Below are 17,219 nucleotides of genomic sequence, written 5' to 3'. Positions count from 1 at the left end.
AGAAGCAGCATCGTTACAGCCAACAGGCAGGGAGGAAGTGACACTAGGTCACAGGAGTACAGCGGTGTGGTCTGCTGTTCCAGACGGCGGCTGCACTGGTCAGGATGCTCTCCATGTTCCAGACCAAACACGCGCACAAGGTGTCCGACCTCCTCAGCCCTGAATGTTACACCCTGCAGTGAGCAGTCTGTCTCAGCAGAGACACCTCAGCACAGGGCTTAGTGCACCAGCCCTGTTGTAAATGCAGAGAGCACCTCCAGTGCCAGCAAGCCAAGCTCCCACAGAGCTGCACTGAAGGGGAGAAAGATTACACACTGCAAGAATACTGCAGAGATGAGCTGTAGAATCGCTGCATAACCGACACTTTTTATCTGACTAATACCTGGAACCTTAAACAAGCAAAAAAACATTCACACAAACAGCAATGCTAAAATGTCATTTACACAAACTCGAAGTCTACTAGAAAATGCCTCTCCTGCTGAACCCCTCCGAAACCCATTATTGCCACAAAAAAGCTTTTGAAACCCAATGAGTGTCACTCTGTAGACAATACCGATGACTCTGTAAGAGCTGTCCCGTTCCATTTTTTGAAGCAATTGAAACAATCAGTTCTTAAGCGGAGAGGAAGGGTCCCATCCCGCTCTCCACAGACCGCCACACACCATCAGCAGACAGACGCGCCCGACATTGTCCCACTCGCTTGGACAAATGTTTGCTGTCTAATTATGGAAGATGAGTGACAGCTGAGGTCAGAGGTCGCCACCGGGGGCCCCCTGCTCTGCCACTCCCGCTGGTAGCTGAAGACAATCTAACTAACAGCACGATCGGCCCTGCAAAGAGGACGTCATTTTGCAGGCCTTGCGATAAAACAAAGCGTGTATTAAGGAACAGAAGTGCATCCAGCAGCCATGTAACTGTATACGGCACTGCACACAGCACTCATGAAGCCACTGCTTATGCACAAATAATTCTATCGGATGTCCATTAATTACAGATGGATAAAAAAAGAGATCTTATAACGGACCCCTGGTTTTCTCCAGCAATTCTACACTGCTGCACACAGGCCCTTAAACCACACTTAATCAACGAGCGGATTAGCACACAATACTATATGTTTTTATTGGCAGGCCGAGCCAACTGATCATACGTTCCTGCCATCCTCAGCATTCTTTCAGGCAATCCGATTAGCGTTACAGAGCTGCCTTCCCAACTGTAACACAGCTGCGCCTCTCTAATGCACTATGTAGTTCATAACACAGCCTGCATCTCTTGCCTTGTGACCTGAGATTATAACTCTTAATGTCCTCTGCCATTAAGGCTGTCCCAGTGGGTGGTCTGCCACGTTAAGGGTGTGAATTTATATGTGCACTTCTGTCCCAATTTACTGATTAATGAGTTTATAATCACCTTTATCTCTCAGCAGAAATGTACATAGGGCCGATATTAAGATGTGATGATTCCGCTGTGACATTCCCGTGAATTGACAAAGACCACATCCTCTTTCGAGAGTGCATTTACACGGCACCGTCCTGTAACGGACAGAGCCCAGCTCCCGGGAAAGAAAAATAAAAAAAAGTCAAAGAAGGGCTTGTTACACATGCTCTGGCTGCAGCCTAAGGGCTATTTATATGCATGGGATTCAATGCAACCTTTCACGGTGCTTCATTTCTGTGTACAAATGTTCTTAAACGCTCTTCTACAAACAAGTAAACCATGATAAACTTTATTCTGCATCAGGAGAAAAAAAATCGATCCTGCTCCCTGCTGTTGTTTTTAAGCCTATGAACATTTATCATTTTCTTCCCAAGCTTGTATTAAACGCAGAGGTAGGATTCAAGTTAAGCACAAACGGTAACGAGCTGGGGGGGGGGAGGGAAACCTCTGATTAATGGGCCTGCTCTGTCGATATATACATTTCTTTCCTTAAAACTAATTCCCTAGCATTTAACATAAAACCACAAGGTGTGAAAGCAATGTAATATATATCGTTCCATTAACTCCGAAACCAGTGAAATCCTTGCGTTTCAGGCCGTTCTCTTCCTTGGCAATGTGCGAAGCACGGCACAGCTCATAACCACTTATTTCAAACCCCTGTAATAATAGAGGGAACTGTCAGCTGTTCTCACAAGCAAGGCTGACGGCTGTAACTAATGTGCGCTACATTTGCTAAAGGTTAAACAGACGCAGTAAAGGAGTGGCGCACTTCAACAGGGCACGATCGTGCGCTATCGTTTCCATCTAGTGCGTTTCTAACACTTCCACACAGCTGCTTTCAAAAAAGGAGAGAGGATTTACACTCCCTTCTAAGATAAGTATTTTTTCAGGACTGGGTTATAAATTATCAAGCTTTTCGCCCTCATTTTAATTTATTCACAAACAATTATCAAGCTTCTGAACTTAGGCCACTGCCTCACCGTTTTCACCTTTTTTGGTTTCCTGCAAGAACTGTGAAGTGGGGAAGCAAAAAAAAAAGACTTCTTTCCTTCATCGCAAGCACAGCATCTCGACTACACAGCAAATTATTCTGCATCAAAGATCTGTTTGATCTCGCTTTCACAGAATGTACAAAACAATTCTGAAACCTCCTGATAAGAACCAAACTGCTCATGAAGGCAAGACCACAGCACAAGGTACTTACCAGTTTGAAATCTTGAATGCTGCAGATGAAGTAGGGAGTGTTGGGACGCCGGCTCTCAATATACACACAATCTTAAGGAAAGAGAGAACAGAGGAGATGTTAAACAGGAATGACCTTAAAAGTGGAATAAACTGCAATTTATTGTTTGACTCAATTCACATTCCTGGTAAGTTTAGACAAAGCCATGTTCCAAGCGTTTTGCAACAAAGATGATAGCTTTTCCAGCAACCGAGAAAAGCTGATGCTCGAGTTCTACATGAATTGGGCTAGGCCTTTCCAGGGAAGCCAAGTGGAGGATCGCATGAGGTCTCTGGACTACAAACTAGCAGGCTGTGGGTTACAATCCCAGGTAGGACACAGCTACTCTCGAGAAAGGTACTGCACTCTGGCTGTTCCAGTAAATGCTCTGCTGTATTAATGGGCACTTTCCAGGTCACTGCAAACGAGAACTTCTCAGTTGGTTAAACTGGTTAAATAAAGGATTACAAATAAACAGGAACAGATTTAAGACGACATTCTTTTTTTTTACTAAAGAACAGGGCAATAAATCAGTTCCAGTCATTGTTCTTATGTTCACAAATGGTAGCTGCAAGGTATTTAGGTAGAGCAGCCAAAAGAGAGCAAACAAGACATCTACTTTCTCAGCATGAGACTCCCCCCCCCCACCCTTAGTGTGCAATAAATAGATCAACAGCTGATTCCTGCAAACAGAAAAAAACTTAATGCTGCCAAATTACATAACCTTTCAGTTACAGCATCCAACCCGGATTACCATGCAGTTAAATGAAAGCAGGCCAGGCTGGCTGTGTTGTTAAATTGAATGCGACCAGTGGTATAACCAGGTCACGAACCCTCATCTCCTTAAAAACCTTCACACTTCTGAGTGCCAACACTCAGATGGGCACCTCTCCTCGCCTGGCCATTCTAAAGGTACAAAAAAAGCGGTTTGCTAAAAGGAGAAAAGAGAAACACCAGACATACACTTACAGCTGTGAAACACTAAACCAGATCACAATTTTCCTCTGGGCTTTAAAGTGTATTCTTAATCTATGCTTGACACTTTGGAAAAGCTATAATCATCTTCATGCTACAGCAATTGCCTAACCGTAATTTGACTTACCTGTAGCACAGTCTCAAGGGGAATCTATTTTTAAGTACAAGGAAAAGACAATCAATTTGATACATAAACCTTTTTGCAGATGTTCACTTCACTAATGTTCTGCAATGTAGTTACAGACAAGTACTGACCCCCCAGATCTCACATCAGTGAATTCACTGGAACGTCTGAGATATCTTCAGATTTAAGATCATATAAGAACTTACATCACGTATCACTAAAACACTTACAGACTAAGCTGATAAGTTAGGACCCGTTTTTTGTGTACAAAACTGCTGTACATTCCCTATGTATGAATAATATGAAATAAAAATGTTTATTATTGCACGCAGCAAGTTATGTACATGACTAACCACGGGGATGTCGGCACCCCAGCAGCCAAAACCACATGAAGTCAGTACCTCCGTGGACCTGATGAGCCAGAAGAAAGTTTACTCCCTGGACAAGATGCCCGGGGGCAGGGGTGTTGCTGCACTGTAACCAGTCACGAAAATCCCCCCCCTCGCATCCCCTTCTGAATAACTACATGCACTGAAATCCGCAACTCCAACCTGTGCTCTCACAAAACCAAGGAGCTTTCCCACCGCAGACACGGTCGAGCGCCCGAGACGGCAGTGGAATTCACCAGGACCCGTTTATTAGGATCCAGCTGGTTCGATACGAGAAGACGCTGTTGCACCCTTGGGAAACCCGAGGCAGGTTAGAGGAGCCACATTTTAAGTCTCTCTGCTTTCAGTACAGACAGAAAAGGAAGTGCCTCTTGGAGAGTTCGTAAGCCTACGAAAAAGCCTCTATAAAAGAAAGAAATAGATGCAAACAACTTAATGCATCCTTATTGCCTGAAGAACGAGCAGGAAATAGAAGCTTCTTTCTGAGACTCAGTATAATTTCATTCAAAAGGCATTATAGCACGATGCGAAACAAAACATTAGTCCTAATTGAGTGTTTTGCATGATGTGTCACAAAATAAAATAGCAACTATGCAGGGTTTAGTTAAATAGGTAAATTTTAGACAACAGACAGAAGGAATCAAACATCCAGAACAGCTACAACTACTGAATCATACTTTGTAAGGATCACATGCGCAATTGTAGGTCCTACCCGTTTGCCCAAATTACCTCCCCAAGCGCAAGTCGATCTTAGGCTGGACAGTTTATAGCCTTGATGCGCCACAGCTTTCATACTTTGTTTAAAAAGCTTGTGCCAGAAAGGAAAGGCAAAAGATCGCATACAAAATAGAAAAGCCTACAAATATTTTTTGCAGCAAATACAATCGGAACTGAAATCACTCATCATGATTTGGCACAACGAGCAGCATTTGGAGCGACATTTAACCAAGGTCCCATTAGTGTTGGCATTCATGCTCCCCGCTGTGCTACCACCGATATGGGGTCCCTGCGTTATCACTATACCCCTTATCTCCCAGAACCTCAAACGGTTTGTGTGCATTTCATATTAGCATCGCGTTAAACCTGCTAGCTGTAACTAAATTTGCACAAACAGTGGCAATCCGGGGAAACCTCAGTCAGTAAATCCATACAAATGCACTTCATTGCATTCACAGCTTTTACAGAAAGGGAATACTTAATCCAACTATATTCACTCCTGTACGCACGGATCTGTTGTCACAGCTGTTCCGTGTAGGGTTTTACAACAGCAGAAGGAAGATTTAAACAAGTTTAACACAATCTGAAGCCATAACACCCACAAACAGGTAACATAAAAAAAGCAGAGAACAGACTATGTAGTGGAATGCGAATTAAGAAATAACTTGTCCTCCCGGGTCCTCACTGACACTAACCACAATCACTCATTTACAAGAGAACATAAAGAGGATGTTTTGCAGCTCCACAGAGATAACAGCATTCGTCACAGGATGAATGAGACATTCCCAGTCACAGCCACCTAATGGCGGCCAGAGTCAAAGTGGAACGTACAGAGCCTTTCAGAAACAGCCAAAGACACACCCACATACCTGCTCATATAGCCATTACATGTGTATCCACCCATGTTCTAACAGTTTCATCCAGTACAGGGTTGTGGGGGAGCCAGAGCCTATCCCATCAAGCAACAGGGATAAGGCAGGATACACCCTGGATGGGACACCAGTCCATCACAGGACACACACAGACACACACACTGGTGCCAATTTCCACAAAAGGCCATTAACCTACTAGTATGTCTTCGGACTATGGGAGGAAATCGGAGCACCCAGAGGAAACCCACGCAAACACGGGGAGCATGCAAACTCCATACAGATGAGACCCCAGTTCCCAAATTAAACGCAGGATCCCAGCGCTGCGAAGAAACTAAGAACCACATACAACTGGGGAGGATTTCTGCAAGGCATTCAGTCCCCACGGGCAGTAGGGATCTCTTGATTTTCATTCCACCCCTGATCTTAGAGACTTAACTAAACAGTCCAGTGCTCCTGGACTTCAAAGTCCTGATGATTTGTTTACCCCTTCATCGAGTCTGTCTGCTTGTAATAAAAACTGACTCAGCGTTTTGTACGGCAATTTAGACATAGGTGGGGGAGCCACTTCATCCAGTACCGAAGCCCCCCCTGAGGGACACGCGGCAGCTATTCTGCTCCTTTAGCACCACAACAAGGCAGATCAGGGACAGGAGTTGGTACAAACATAACCCGAAATGAGCAATTTAGGGCTTGGCGTTGGCACCCCTAGATTTGTGAAGATTTATACCACCAAGGTGTTAGGACTAAAGTTCAACATCTCATCTCAAAGACAACAGCGTCCTGTTACCATACTGGGGCACTAGCTTGGAAAGTCTGGACGGGAGGGAAAAGCCCCCCCAACTGGCCCACCAACACCAATACCAGCAGCAGCCTGATCATCGTCCACAGAGGCTGTTCGTCCCAGGACCGAGCAGGTCCAACCTTACACAGTTTCTAGACATCAAGAAAAACACGATACAAGGATGACCATTCAATAAGTTGTGTCCTCTTAACTGCCTGAAACCTGCAACTAGTCACTTAACATTCAGACAACCTCCTCCTGATTTCAGAAATCCCACATCAAAACTCAGGTTAGAAGGTTGATCAAATTTAACTCAATACGTCAACTGTTTAGACCTCTGAGATTGCAATGCCTAGCTTGTTCCACATACTTTGGGCCAAATGGGTCTGACAGGAGAGAAGAACTCAACTTCATTTTTAAATCCAACCTGCGTGCTCTGTACTTCACAACACCCAGTTCACTGAGGACCGTTTTCAAATTGCCGAGCTCTAATTCTTTGAACGGAAATAAATTCCTATTGAATGCAATCAGATTGAGGTTTTTGAGTTCTTTCAAAAGGCTGGTGGATAAAGAGCCAAGTAATACTTTGCAATGTTTTATTAGTCATGTTGCTAATAAGCTCCTGGTGGAAAAAAATAAACATTATGTTCTTGGGAGGCTCTACACTTGTTTTAATGTAGCTTTTAATCACTTTATGGAGCCCAGATTTTTATTACAATCTCATTTAGACCGGGGTGTCAAATTCAGTTCTCGGGGGGGGGGGGGGGGGACTGCAGTCTTCTGGTTTCGTTCCACCCAAGTTCTCTGTTGCATAGCTGTCCTAATCCTTTAACTGCGTAATTGCAATACTTCTAACCAAGCTCTGAGGAGATTCATTACACCTTTACTGAACTGAAAGATTTGAGTAAACAGCAGCAGCAGGAGACATTAAGCAAAATCCTATACATTAAGAAAATCAGCTTATTTGACCGACTTCTCAGGTTGGAACAAGAAACAGTAAGCCAAGATACAGACAGATCAGACCCATTCCGATTTCTTACAAGCAGTCTGTGCAACTTCTAAAACGAGCAGGGATCTTCACGGAAAAGTGAGTAAATCTGAACGCTTATCTAGGCTGTCTTGGACTAAAACAAAACCGGCTCGCCTACTTGCGAATCAGCTGGCCACCTGCAGACCCCATTTAGATCAGTGTGTGGTTAACGCGAGGAGACGTAAAAAGTCAACAACACCCCATGTGGACGTCTCCCTTCTCAGAGACGACCGCCCTACGACAGCCGCTCTTCCACGACAGGCAGAGGGCCCCGCAGCAAGCGTGCGCTTGCTCTTGGAAAAACACCGCCACACGAACGTCACACCAGACAACCCTGCATAAGCTGTTTACAAGATTTCACCCCTAACTGTGACGGCGTGGCGGGGCGCAGAGCGGCGGAGTTTTTCCCACGGACCACAGTGGCGCCAGCAGGCAAGCCGCCTCCCTGCACAGATCCTGCAATGCCAAGCTTCAGGCTAATAGTCTTTTATAAACAGCCTTAAAGTAAGGGCAGGAGTATGGAGCAGTGCTGGGGCTTCTGGGAAAGAAACTGGAAGGCCGTGTGTTTGAATCCCAGGTGAGACAGCGCTGTTGCATCCTGGATCAAGGGACTTCACCTGAACAGCTCCAGGAAACCACTACCTAGTTGGAAAAGGGGCTGCAAAACTAAGGCGCTTTGGAGAAAAGCATCGGCCGGACACATTAGTGAGCAGCAAGTACCTACCACTGCTTATTTCACAACCTCACAATGCTTCCATACTCATTTATCTCCGTTGCCTTCTGAACTAGAGCCCAGGCTTGCCTGGCAAAGTTGGAAACTATAAAGCTACAAAACACCTGCATTGCATTCCTGGTTGTCAGATAGTGTCTGATCAAATTTAGCACTATATTCCAATTTTCTGCGCAGTAAAGTGGACACGCTGCCTCCAGTCTACCTCCACTAATGTCGGAAAACTGCCAGGGTTTTGTCAGACAAAGCTTTTACACTACAGTACCTGACACTGCACAGATCATAAACGCGTACGATTTGCATTAACATGCATTGACTGGTCAGAATGACTTACAATAACAGATCATTTTGCAGGAGGAAAAGGAGGAGTACAATTTGATACCGAGATATTTAGCTTAGACATGGGTCTCCATGGAGTCGATAAATGCTAATCAGCAGGGAAGGGGTTTATAATTTATTTTTTTTACAGCCATCATGTCCAGGCTGGTGTATGAAAAGGAATGAACCAATCAACAACAAAAAAATCCATGCGATTTAAGCACTCAGAACCAGACCAGAACATTTGGGGGTTTTACTCAGTCCAGAATATTAAGGATCTGAGCCTGTGGCTGGAAGGTTGCCGGTTCGCATCCTACAGCCGGCAGAGGAATCCTACTCCGCTGGGCCCCTGAGCAAGGCCCTTAACCCCAGCTGCTCCAGGGGCGCCGTATAAATGACCCCCAGCTTCTCTCCCCATCTGTGTGTCTCATGGAGAGCGAGTTGGGGTACGCGAAAAGACAAATTCTTAATGCAAGACACTGTATATAGCTCATAAAGTGATCTTATCTTACTTGCAGATGTTTTAAAAGTTACCCCCATCCACTGATTTAAACAGTCAGCACTTGCCGCCCCCCATTCCAACACACACACACACACCCACCCCTGTTCCCAACAGCTCCAGCAGGCAGAGGCCGGGAACCGCACTGCCAGGCCGAGGGAGCGGATGTGTGGCCTGTAGTCTTCCTGGTGGCCTGGCCCGCCCCCAGGTGCGCCTCCTCCACCGCGGTACAGGGCTTCGTCAAGACAACAATCCATACTAAACATCTTATTAGACCCAACAGTTCATTTTCAGCTCCAGCTTAAGGCTGTTACTGAACTGTCCCTGGCCCCAAAAATCAGATTCTTTCCAAAACCCTGAAACCTAATATTTGCTTTTATTACTGTTGATGCTTCTGCAGCACAGTACCAGCAGAACAGTTATTTAGACAATTTAAACCCCTTTCCTTGGTTCAAGCTCAGCTCATTTTAGCTCATTTTCCTGATGTTTTCAGTTGCACCTCAAGCACTGGCAATTTAAAACACTTAACAATTCTGGGGGGAAACTCATACTGTGTTTTTTTTCCCTGAACACAACAGGGAAAATTAGCAAGACATTTGCAAGGTAATGAAACTTCCTCTGCATGCCAAGGCCTCCGGTACCAAATAAGATAAAGAAAAACCAGTGAATTCATGTGCAAACCATTCAGTGAACAACAATGAACAACCCAGGAACACTGAGCTCATTCCGCGGATTATGCAGGGAAAACCCACAGTTAACAGGTCCACATTAACAGGACGGCTAACACAAGGAATAAAAGATACAGCAATACTAGGCCAACATTTTTCACAAACAAAATCCAACCCCCAGCCATTTTAAACCACACAAACTTCAAGGTTCTTATCAGGACCTCAACATTACCTAAAAATACTGAAGAACAATTTAAAAATGGTAAAAACAATCTAAAGAATTATTTACAGAATAGCAGATTATATAATTCAATTCTGTATAAATTAGACACAGTAGTGAATTAAAACTGTTTCTGAACAACAACCCCCCACCACACCCACAGTGAGATCTCCTAATTAAACCGCGCAGCGTGCGTGATAATTAAACTCCGGGAGGCCACAGTCGCAGTCGGGCTGCGACCACTGTCAGGGCCGCTGGGTCAGCGTTCACACCCCCCTCTTCCCACATGCCCGACAGCGGACAAACCGTCTGCCTGCTCTGCCTATGTCACTTCCTGCTGAGAGCAGGCAGGCGCGCTCTCTGTAAACACAATGTGTCGAGGTTTCAGCTGAACAATAAACCCTTCATCTCATTTACGCTGCTCACTTCAGAGGCGCCGAGCTGCTGAAGAAAAACTGATTTCTGTCCTTTTTTGGCCCAATGATTACACTCTGAACTGAAGTCTTTTTCTTCTTCACGGGGCAAGAAAATGACACTTCGTAAGACACAGCTCTAAAAAACTCTAGGGGACAAAGTGCTCAATAACCGGAGAAGATTATCGCCAAGTGTCTGGTCTCAGCCTGGTGCCTTACAGTTGGGCTTTACCAAGGGAACTATCTCTCCAATTGTCTCAAGGGACTGTGTTTTAAATGATGCGTAGGCACTTTACTCGGTGCCTGAAAACCTCAATTCAAATTCAGCACTGGAAAATGATATGAAACTTCACATAAAACGTCCCAAAAAAACATGTGAACAATTGCAGAGCGGTGTCCTTCCTTTTCCCCGGTTCTGAAGCAGAAGGCGTGGAGAGATTAGCGGGGAATGCCAAGGCTGACCGGGATCACAAGGGGCTGGTGGAAAGCAGAGAGACAACACTATACAGGCAAAACCACTGCCCCAGTCCTTTCACTCTTAACCTGGGCAACAACTGGGTGGTGCTGCACAAAGCCCAGTAAAGGGGTGTATTGTCACTGGCTTTCATTTCCACAACTGGAAACGTCAGCGTGAGACCGGGAAGCGTTCCCCAGACACAGCGCGTCAACGTGGGGGAAAGGGAAATTCAGAAACTGCCAGGAGGACAGAAGTTAGACCAGCGCCGAGAGCGCTCGGGAGAGTGGCACAGCGGTACTGGTCTTAACGCCGGTGAGAGGCGTATTTATAAATCCAAGGGGTGACGTGACCTCCATGACTCGCTGGCTCCGGCAGCAGTGAGCGACTGCCTGTGGAAAAGCCTGGCACAGGAGGGAAAGCAAGACCAGCAGCGCCCCCGGGAAACTCGCAGGCCTTGCACTTTGCTTCCCCACGCTCGTCTGCAACGATGCATGTGGTTTTTTTTAAATTAAAACGCCCGTTCAAATTCCTCATCAAGTGCTCGGGGACACAAACCCAGCGGACAGCGGAGCCGTCAGCTCCTGACAGCGGTTAACGAAGGCCCAGTTCCCACAGCAACCCCCAGAACGCGTGCGGCTCCCCTGGTGCTGATGGCAGCACAAAAGGCTGAGCCACTTCGCTCAATGGGCTGCCTGCAGCAGGTAGAGCAGAGCTACAGAACAGCCCAGCACCGCCTGTGGGTCCAGATCGCTCCATGTGCTCTTCCCAAGCCAAAGGAAGTTTGTTTTTGACCTTTGCAGGTTTCTTTTAAAACGTACAGCTTGGAAATCTGATCCCACCCCACCATACAAACTGGGCTGGGAAACTCAGGGGAGTGGCTCACTGGGGTAGCTGGCTTGTACCCAGGGAATGGCAGAATCCCATATCCTCACACGGAGAGGCCTCACCAGCTAATGAACTTGCTGTCATTCAAACTTGGAAATCCACTTACAAGCCATAAGAAAAAAAACGGAGACATTCAAACAACGCCAAGCATGCGAGAACATTTTGCTCTCTGACCGCAGAGTCGCAAGAACCCCGGCTGATCTGAAAAATGCAGAGTCCCGTGATCACACAGATCAGGAGACCCGAAGCGTCTGCGGTTCTTCCCTGATCTCTGCGCTCAAATGCAATGAGCATAACCACTCCAACCTCATCTCTCTCACTGCTCGGGGTTAAAGGTTTCTTAGAACTTTGGGGAAAAAGTTCTCCCATCCCCCTCCTCCCCAGTACACCAAAAACCTGAGCAAAAGGAACAAGCCTTTAACACCGTTGACGCCAAGGCTCCGCCTGACACCTTGGTCTTTTTCACTTACTGCGAAAGCAGAGATGAAGCAATGACTGCGTGTGTATTCAGGGGAAAGAAGGGAGGAGCCCCAAAAACTGTTTTGGTTGACAAGACTGCTAATTCGATCGTGTGATTCCCGGGATCTCTGCAGTTCAGTGGAAATTTGCGTCAGGTGCCCACAAAGGACCATCGCTCTGACTGACTCCGAGTCGTGGCGCCCAGGAGGTGAACGGAAGCGTTCACCTGCTCCGTGCGCTCGTGTTGGGTGGACACTTTGAAGCCTCGTCCAGTTTACGATCCCGACTTCTTCATTTTGCCTTTTCAGCGAAAGAGGCGAGGCTGCCGAACGGTAACGTTTCAGCTGGGGTCTGAAGGAAACGTGGAGAGAGCCTAGCAAGAGCCCCGGTCCTCAGCAATGCCAGAAGGCAGGTCCCAGTGAGCGGAATAAGTAGGTAACAGCTGCTCAGGCTGCCGGAGAGAGTGTTAGAAAAGAAAGTCAAGCCCTTTGGGTAAAACGAGTGCAGAATTTAAAAGCAGAGTAGCCCAGACCAGACTCCAGACTCCATGACGATATTTGCCTAGAAGGGATGCGTGTTAGACACATTGAAGCTAATGGCCAAATCAGAATTTTAGAAGAGTCCAACTTCTTATAAACACAGATTTGAAACGCTGAAGCTGTTAGGTCGACCGGTGGTGATTGGTTTTAAGGAAGAGGAAGGGGGGGGGGGGGGAGGGTGTCTTGTTTCTTGCAGATGGTTCTAAGGACAGGGGGAAGGGGGCTAAAGCAGAAAATGGGATTTGATGTAGCAAGTTTCGCATTGTTTATACCCTGAAAAAGAAGAACAAAAAAGCGCTAAAGCCGTATCAGACTGGAGAGGAGCGGTGCATGATGGGAAGGTCTGCTCAAATAGCACAGAGCAAAGCATCACATGGCAGCTGTGCAGAGTGAGCAGTGGGCTTCAGATACAAACAGGAAAAGCTGTTTAATGTGTGCTGGAGCCCAGTAAATTATTTTCCCTGGTTGCATGTTTAGAATCTCTTCTCCTAATCTATAAACTGCCTCTTTGGAGGGAATATCTTACACAGCTATTGAGCAGCAGGACAGGAGAACACAGCATTTAAAGTTTCAATTTAGGTAGCTGGTGAACTTTGTCCACCGAGCCAATGCCCAACACTGGCTGTATTCCTGCACAGCACTGCATTTCAGAGAAATGAGGAGCAGTATCTATTCAGGCACGTCTTTAAATCAAGGCATGCTGAGCGGCCGAAAAAGACTGCACCCACCTCAAAGGATCAACAGATAAGCAGCTACTCTGAGAATCTGTGTGCAAATCCAGATTCTGTGCCATAATCTTCAGAAATCCTCGCATGTTCGTCATACCTCAGCACACCACTCCCTACCAACAAGGGGTGGGGGGGGGGGGGCAGCTCACACAGTATCACTAGACAAAATATCAGGTTTTTGTTTTATTTCATTAGACAAAAACCGTCTCTCTCAAAGAGTTTCACGCCGGCATCGCCTTACAGACCGCAGCACGTAAACCATTTAAAGGCGTGAGCTGTCTAGGCCACTGAAGCCCTTGCCAAAAATACCCCAATAATCACCCCACTTTCAAGTCACCTCTTCACAACATGCTGGTCATCATTACACGCAACCAGGCCTGTCCAGCACGTCTGCGCGCCCCGAAGCACGCTGGGAAGCTATCTGCTGGATTAAAGCATGGGCCACACCTGGGTGGAAGCCCTTGCTTTCACTAGACTGGCCTACCAGGAGAGCCTATTTATACTGATTAACGTCTAACACTGCCAGCTAACTGAGCACATGTAACAATTCAGAACTGGCATGGAACTGGCACTCTTGAGAGCCTGCTCATGGACAAGGAGTGCCACTTGCTGTTTTATCAGGAGACTCAGTCTCAGTCATTTAAAAATAAAAAAAACCCAACCAGAGAAAGAAAAAACAGTCAATTGTTTTTTAAGGAACATAAACTTTGGCAGGAATTAGACCCTTGTCAAGCACGGTGCAGAAGGATAGCCTTTTTCAAAGGACTTCCGATACCTACAGAGAGAGCACTTTATCAAATCTGACAAGACACCTGGCTTTGCAATTCCTCTGCATACTTCCCCATAACCACTTCCCTCTGAAATGCACAGTCAGACTTGGTTTTAAACAAGGGAAAAAGTAATTCTGCACGATGACGAAGCCAGCAACACTGCTATCCTCACATGGTCTTAAGATTGAATAAGGAAGAACTACAACTGAGCTTCTACTTGACCTTTAAATTCCTGGAAGATAAATGAAAGACACGACAAAAGATTTAGTTTCAATAGCACAGTCTGTAACTTCACAGAAGGCAACAGGGCTAAGTACAGTCTTTGTTTTTAAGTGTTGACATTTTCCAAGTCTGATATAAAATCATTTTATATATTAAAAAAAAGCCCAGTGGAAACAAGCCTACATTATGGTTTCAGAAAGGTTATGCTCCTGTTTCATCTCAATCTGTACCTGGAACAAACACACGGCACCAGGCATGCATTATGTCTGTTCTGTCTTTATTAGCATTAAGGTTATAATCTTTTCAAATGTAACCTATTATATTTAAAATAAAACTCAAGTAACTGAAGGCCATTTACATTTTTCTTCACAGTGGATCTGACTTGACAGCTCAAATCTCTGCCCTTACAACTAACAACATTATGATTCAGCCACAACAGCTGCTGCAGACTGGCAGGCTGTGACCACATGGCATTTGTTGCAATGATCACAACTGAAAATCACACTACAGGTCGATTTTGCATCCAAGACCGATGGGTAGGACTGGGCAGGACCCACCAGGAAGGCTGAATCTATGGTGTTAGTCTCACCAGGTCCACCACCTGCATCAGTGTCTTGCAACTGGCAGACCTATTAGGGCAAAAACTAGTCCTCTGGAGAACGATCTCCCTCCTATATCTATATGGGCCTTGCTGTGTCAGGGCTCATGCAATTTCCTACAATTATCTATACAGAAAGAGCCATGTGATTTTTTTTTTTGGCATGGAGGCAAGTCCGTTTATCATGAACCTGCTTGGCTAATAATACATAGCTCACACTTTTGCAACAGGTCAAGAAACTAGCTGCTTCTTTGCTACATTTTAACATGATGTTGCCATACATGCCTGATGCATCTCAGTCTCAGGTTCCCATTTCTCATTTCCAATACCTGGCTTCTGTAAACTCTAACCCACCTCACCATCGTACACCTCTGAACTCCTCGATGCTAAAACTCCCTCTCGTGGGCTCCAGTAAGCTGAGGCTGGTCCTTTACTCACTGTACCTTGAAGACAGACCTTCTCTCAAGACTGCACGAAAGGCAAATTCTCAGACTCTTCAAATCTTAAATCAAAGCCCACTCCTTGTGACATGACCTGTTTGAACGAACCTGTATGCTCCTGCTATTTTTTTTTCCTTATTGTCTTTTCTTTACCGCTACGTACAGCCTCACTGGGTTTGGAAAGACGCTTTAGGGATCATTCAAGACTGCTCGGGCTCCGAGCCCCCGGAGGCAGAACAGCGCTTACCGCCAGGCCTGTAGACGACGTCGTCCTCTGTGATGAAGGAGGTGATCTCTCCGTTCTCCGTGCGCTCGTACTGGGACTTCTTCTTGGGCGGCTTCTTCTTGCTCTTCTTGGTGGACTCCTCGGTGGTGGCGCTGGCGTTGTCGTTGTCCTCGTCGTCGCTGTGGTCGCTCTCGGCGTAGTTCCTGGCGCCGCCCTCCAGCGTGCAGCTGCGGCGCGGCCGGGAGCTCTCGTTCTCCCGCGCCTTGTCCCTCTTGTCCCGGTCCCTGTCCCTGTCCCGGTCCCTGTCCTTCTCCTTCTCCTTGTCGGCCGTCATGATTCGCCACGTGCCTTCCTCCGTCCTCTCACGGCTGGGCCTCCGTGAAAGGTAGACAGTGAGCCTGGGCTTCAGTCTTCTGAATTTACCACTCAGATCCAGGAAAAATTCAGCCACACCAACAACCCCAGTGTTTCAGAAGAGCTGTAGCAGGAAGAGGGACAGAGAAACAAGCGGGTTAAAACCAGTAAAAACCACTCTCGTCTGGACCACATGAGCACGATCCTCCATCGCGGACAAGTGGAGATGGGGGGGGGGAAACAGGGCCGGAGGAAAAGATCATCGCATGCAGGAAGGAGCGTCTAGGGCTCCGTGACGCACCGAAAACCAGGACTACTGGAAAACCATAACACAACACGCGTAGCTTCTCAGTTCAGTTTTTTTTGAGCTGGACATCTCTATACATCAAGTAGGGAGCTGCGTCAGCTGCAAAGGTAACAAGTAAAGGTTTATTCCCTACTGAGAAGAAACTACGTTTCAGCTGTGGAGCCTTCTTTGGGTGTGTTCTTTACCTGTTCCTTTGCATTTCTATATATGTTTCCACAACTAAAAAAAAAAAAAATGCCAACTCCAAGCCCCGTTTGCAAATCCCTGGCACACACACACCGAAACGTTCCCTACATGGGAGCCAAGCGAGACTCCCGCCGTTTCGGGAGTTTACACATACTGGAGCCGGCTTGCTCGTGATCTCGATCAAAAGTTTTTCCTCGTCTCGGAGCTTCATTTTCCCCTCTCCCCCCCTCAAGCGAAATAAAACACGAAGCCCAGCAATGCCTACAAGACAGTCGCCCTACAACAACCACGACACAGCAAATTAAAATGCTTGAGACGGAGCGAGTTGCTGGGCTTTGGAATTCATCTGGAATGGAGAGATTACATCCTGTGCTGAGAAGGAGCCTCAGTGGACTCTGTAACAATTAAGGCAGGTACATCTCTCTGCCGTAATATGAGGAAGCAGATCCCCCAGAGCTCTGCTCTTTGAGGTCAATTTTCAGTGCAAGCTTTCATATTACCGAAAGGATCTAAAAATCATGTTAAAGCAGCCATTTTCCGCACACAAGGCCTCACAAAATTAGGTTCAAAAACCAGAGCCCGAATCTATTTTTATAAAGCAGCACCCTACTATTGAACCCTGGCTTGCGTCTCTCGTTCATTAGGAATGCCCCATC

General features: G+C 46.4%; 1 protein-coding gene across 6 annotated transcripts in view; it reads right to left on the bottom strand.

The window, feature by feature from the left end:
• The window catches only part of rerea (arginine-glutamic acid dipeptide (RE) repeats a), a 156,202-nt gene that overhangs the window by 84,549 nt on the left and 54,434 nt on the right, over positions 1–17,219 (bottom strand). For all 6 annotated transcript variants that reach the window (XM_088937996.1, XM_088938002.1, XM_088937997.1 and 3 more), the window contains 2 exons: positions 15,738–16,194; positions 2,639–2,709 (listed from right to left, as the gene is read on the bottom strand). In XM_088937996.1, coding sequence (XP_088794122.1) covers positions 2,639–2,709; positions 15,738–16,050 — 384 coding nt within the window. In that variant the 5' untranslated portion in view covers positions 16,051–16,194. The remainder of the gene's footprint in view (positions 1–2,638; positions 2,710–15,737; positions 16,195–17,219) is intronic.

This window comes from Atractosteus spatula, chromosome 20, assembly GCF_055471065.1.
Source record: "Atractosteus spatula isolate fAtrSpa1 chromosome 20, fAtrSpa1.hap1, whole genome shotgun sequence".
NCBI lineage: Eukaryota > Metazoa > Chordata > Actinopteri > Semionotiformes > Lepisosteidae > Atractosteus > Atractosteus spatula.
Note: the sequence above shows the minus strand (reverse complement) of the source record. Positions and strands in the feature narration are given on the sequence as shown.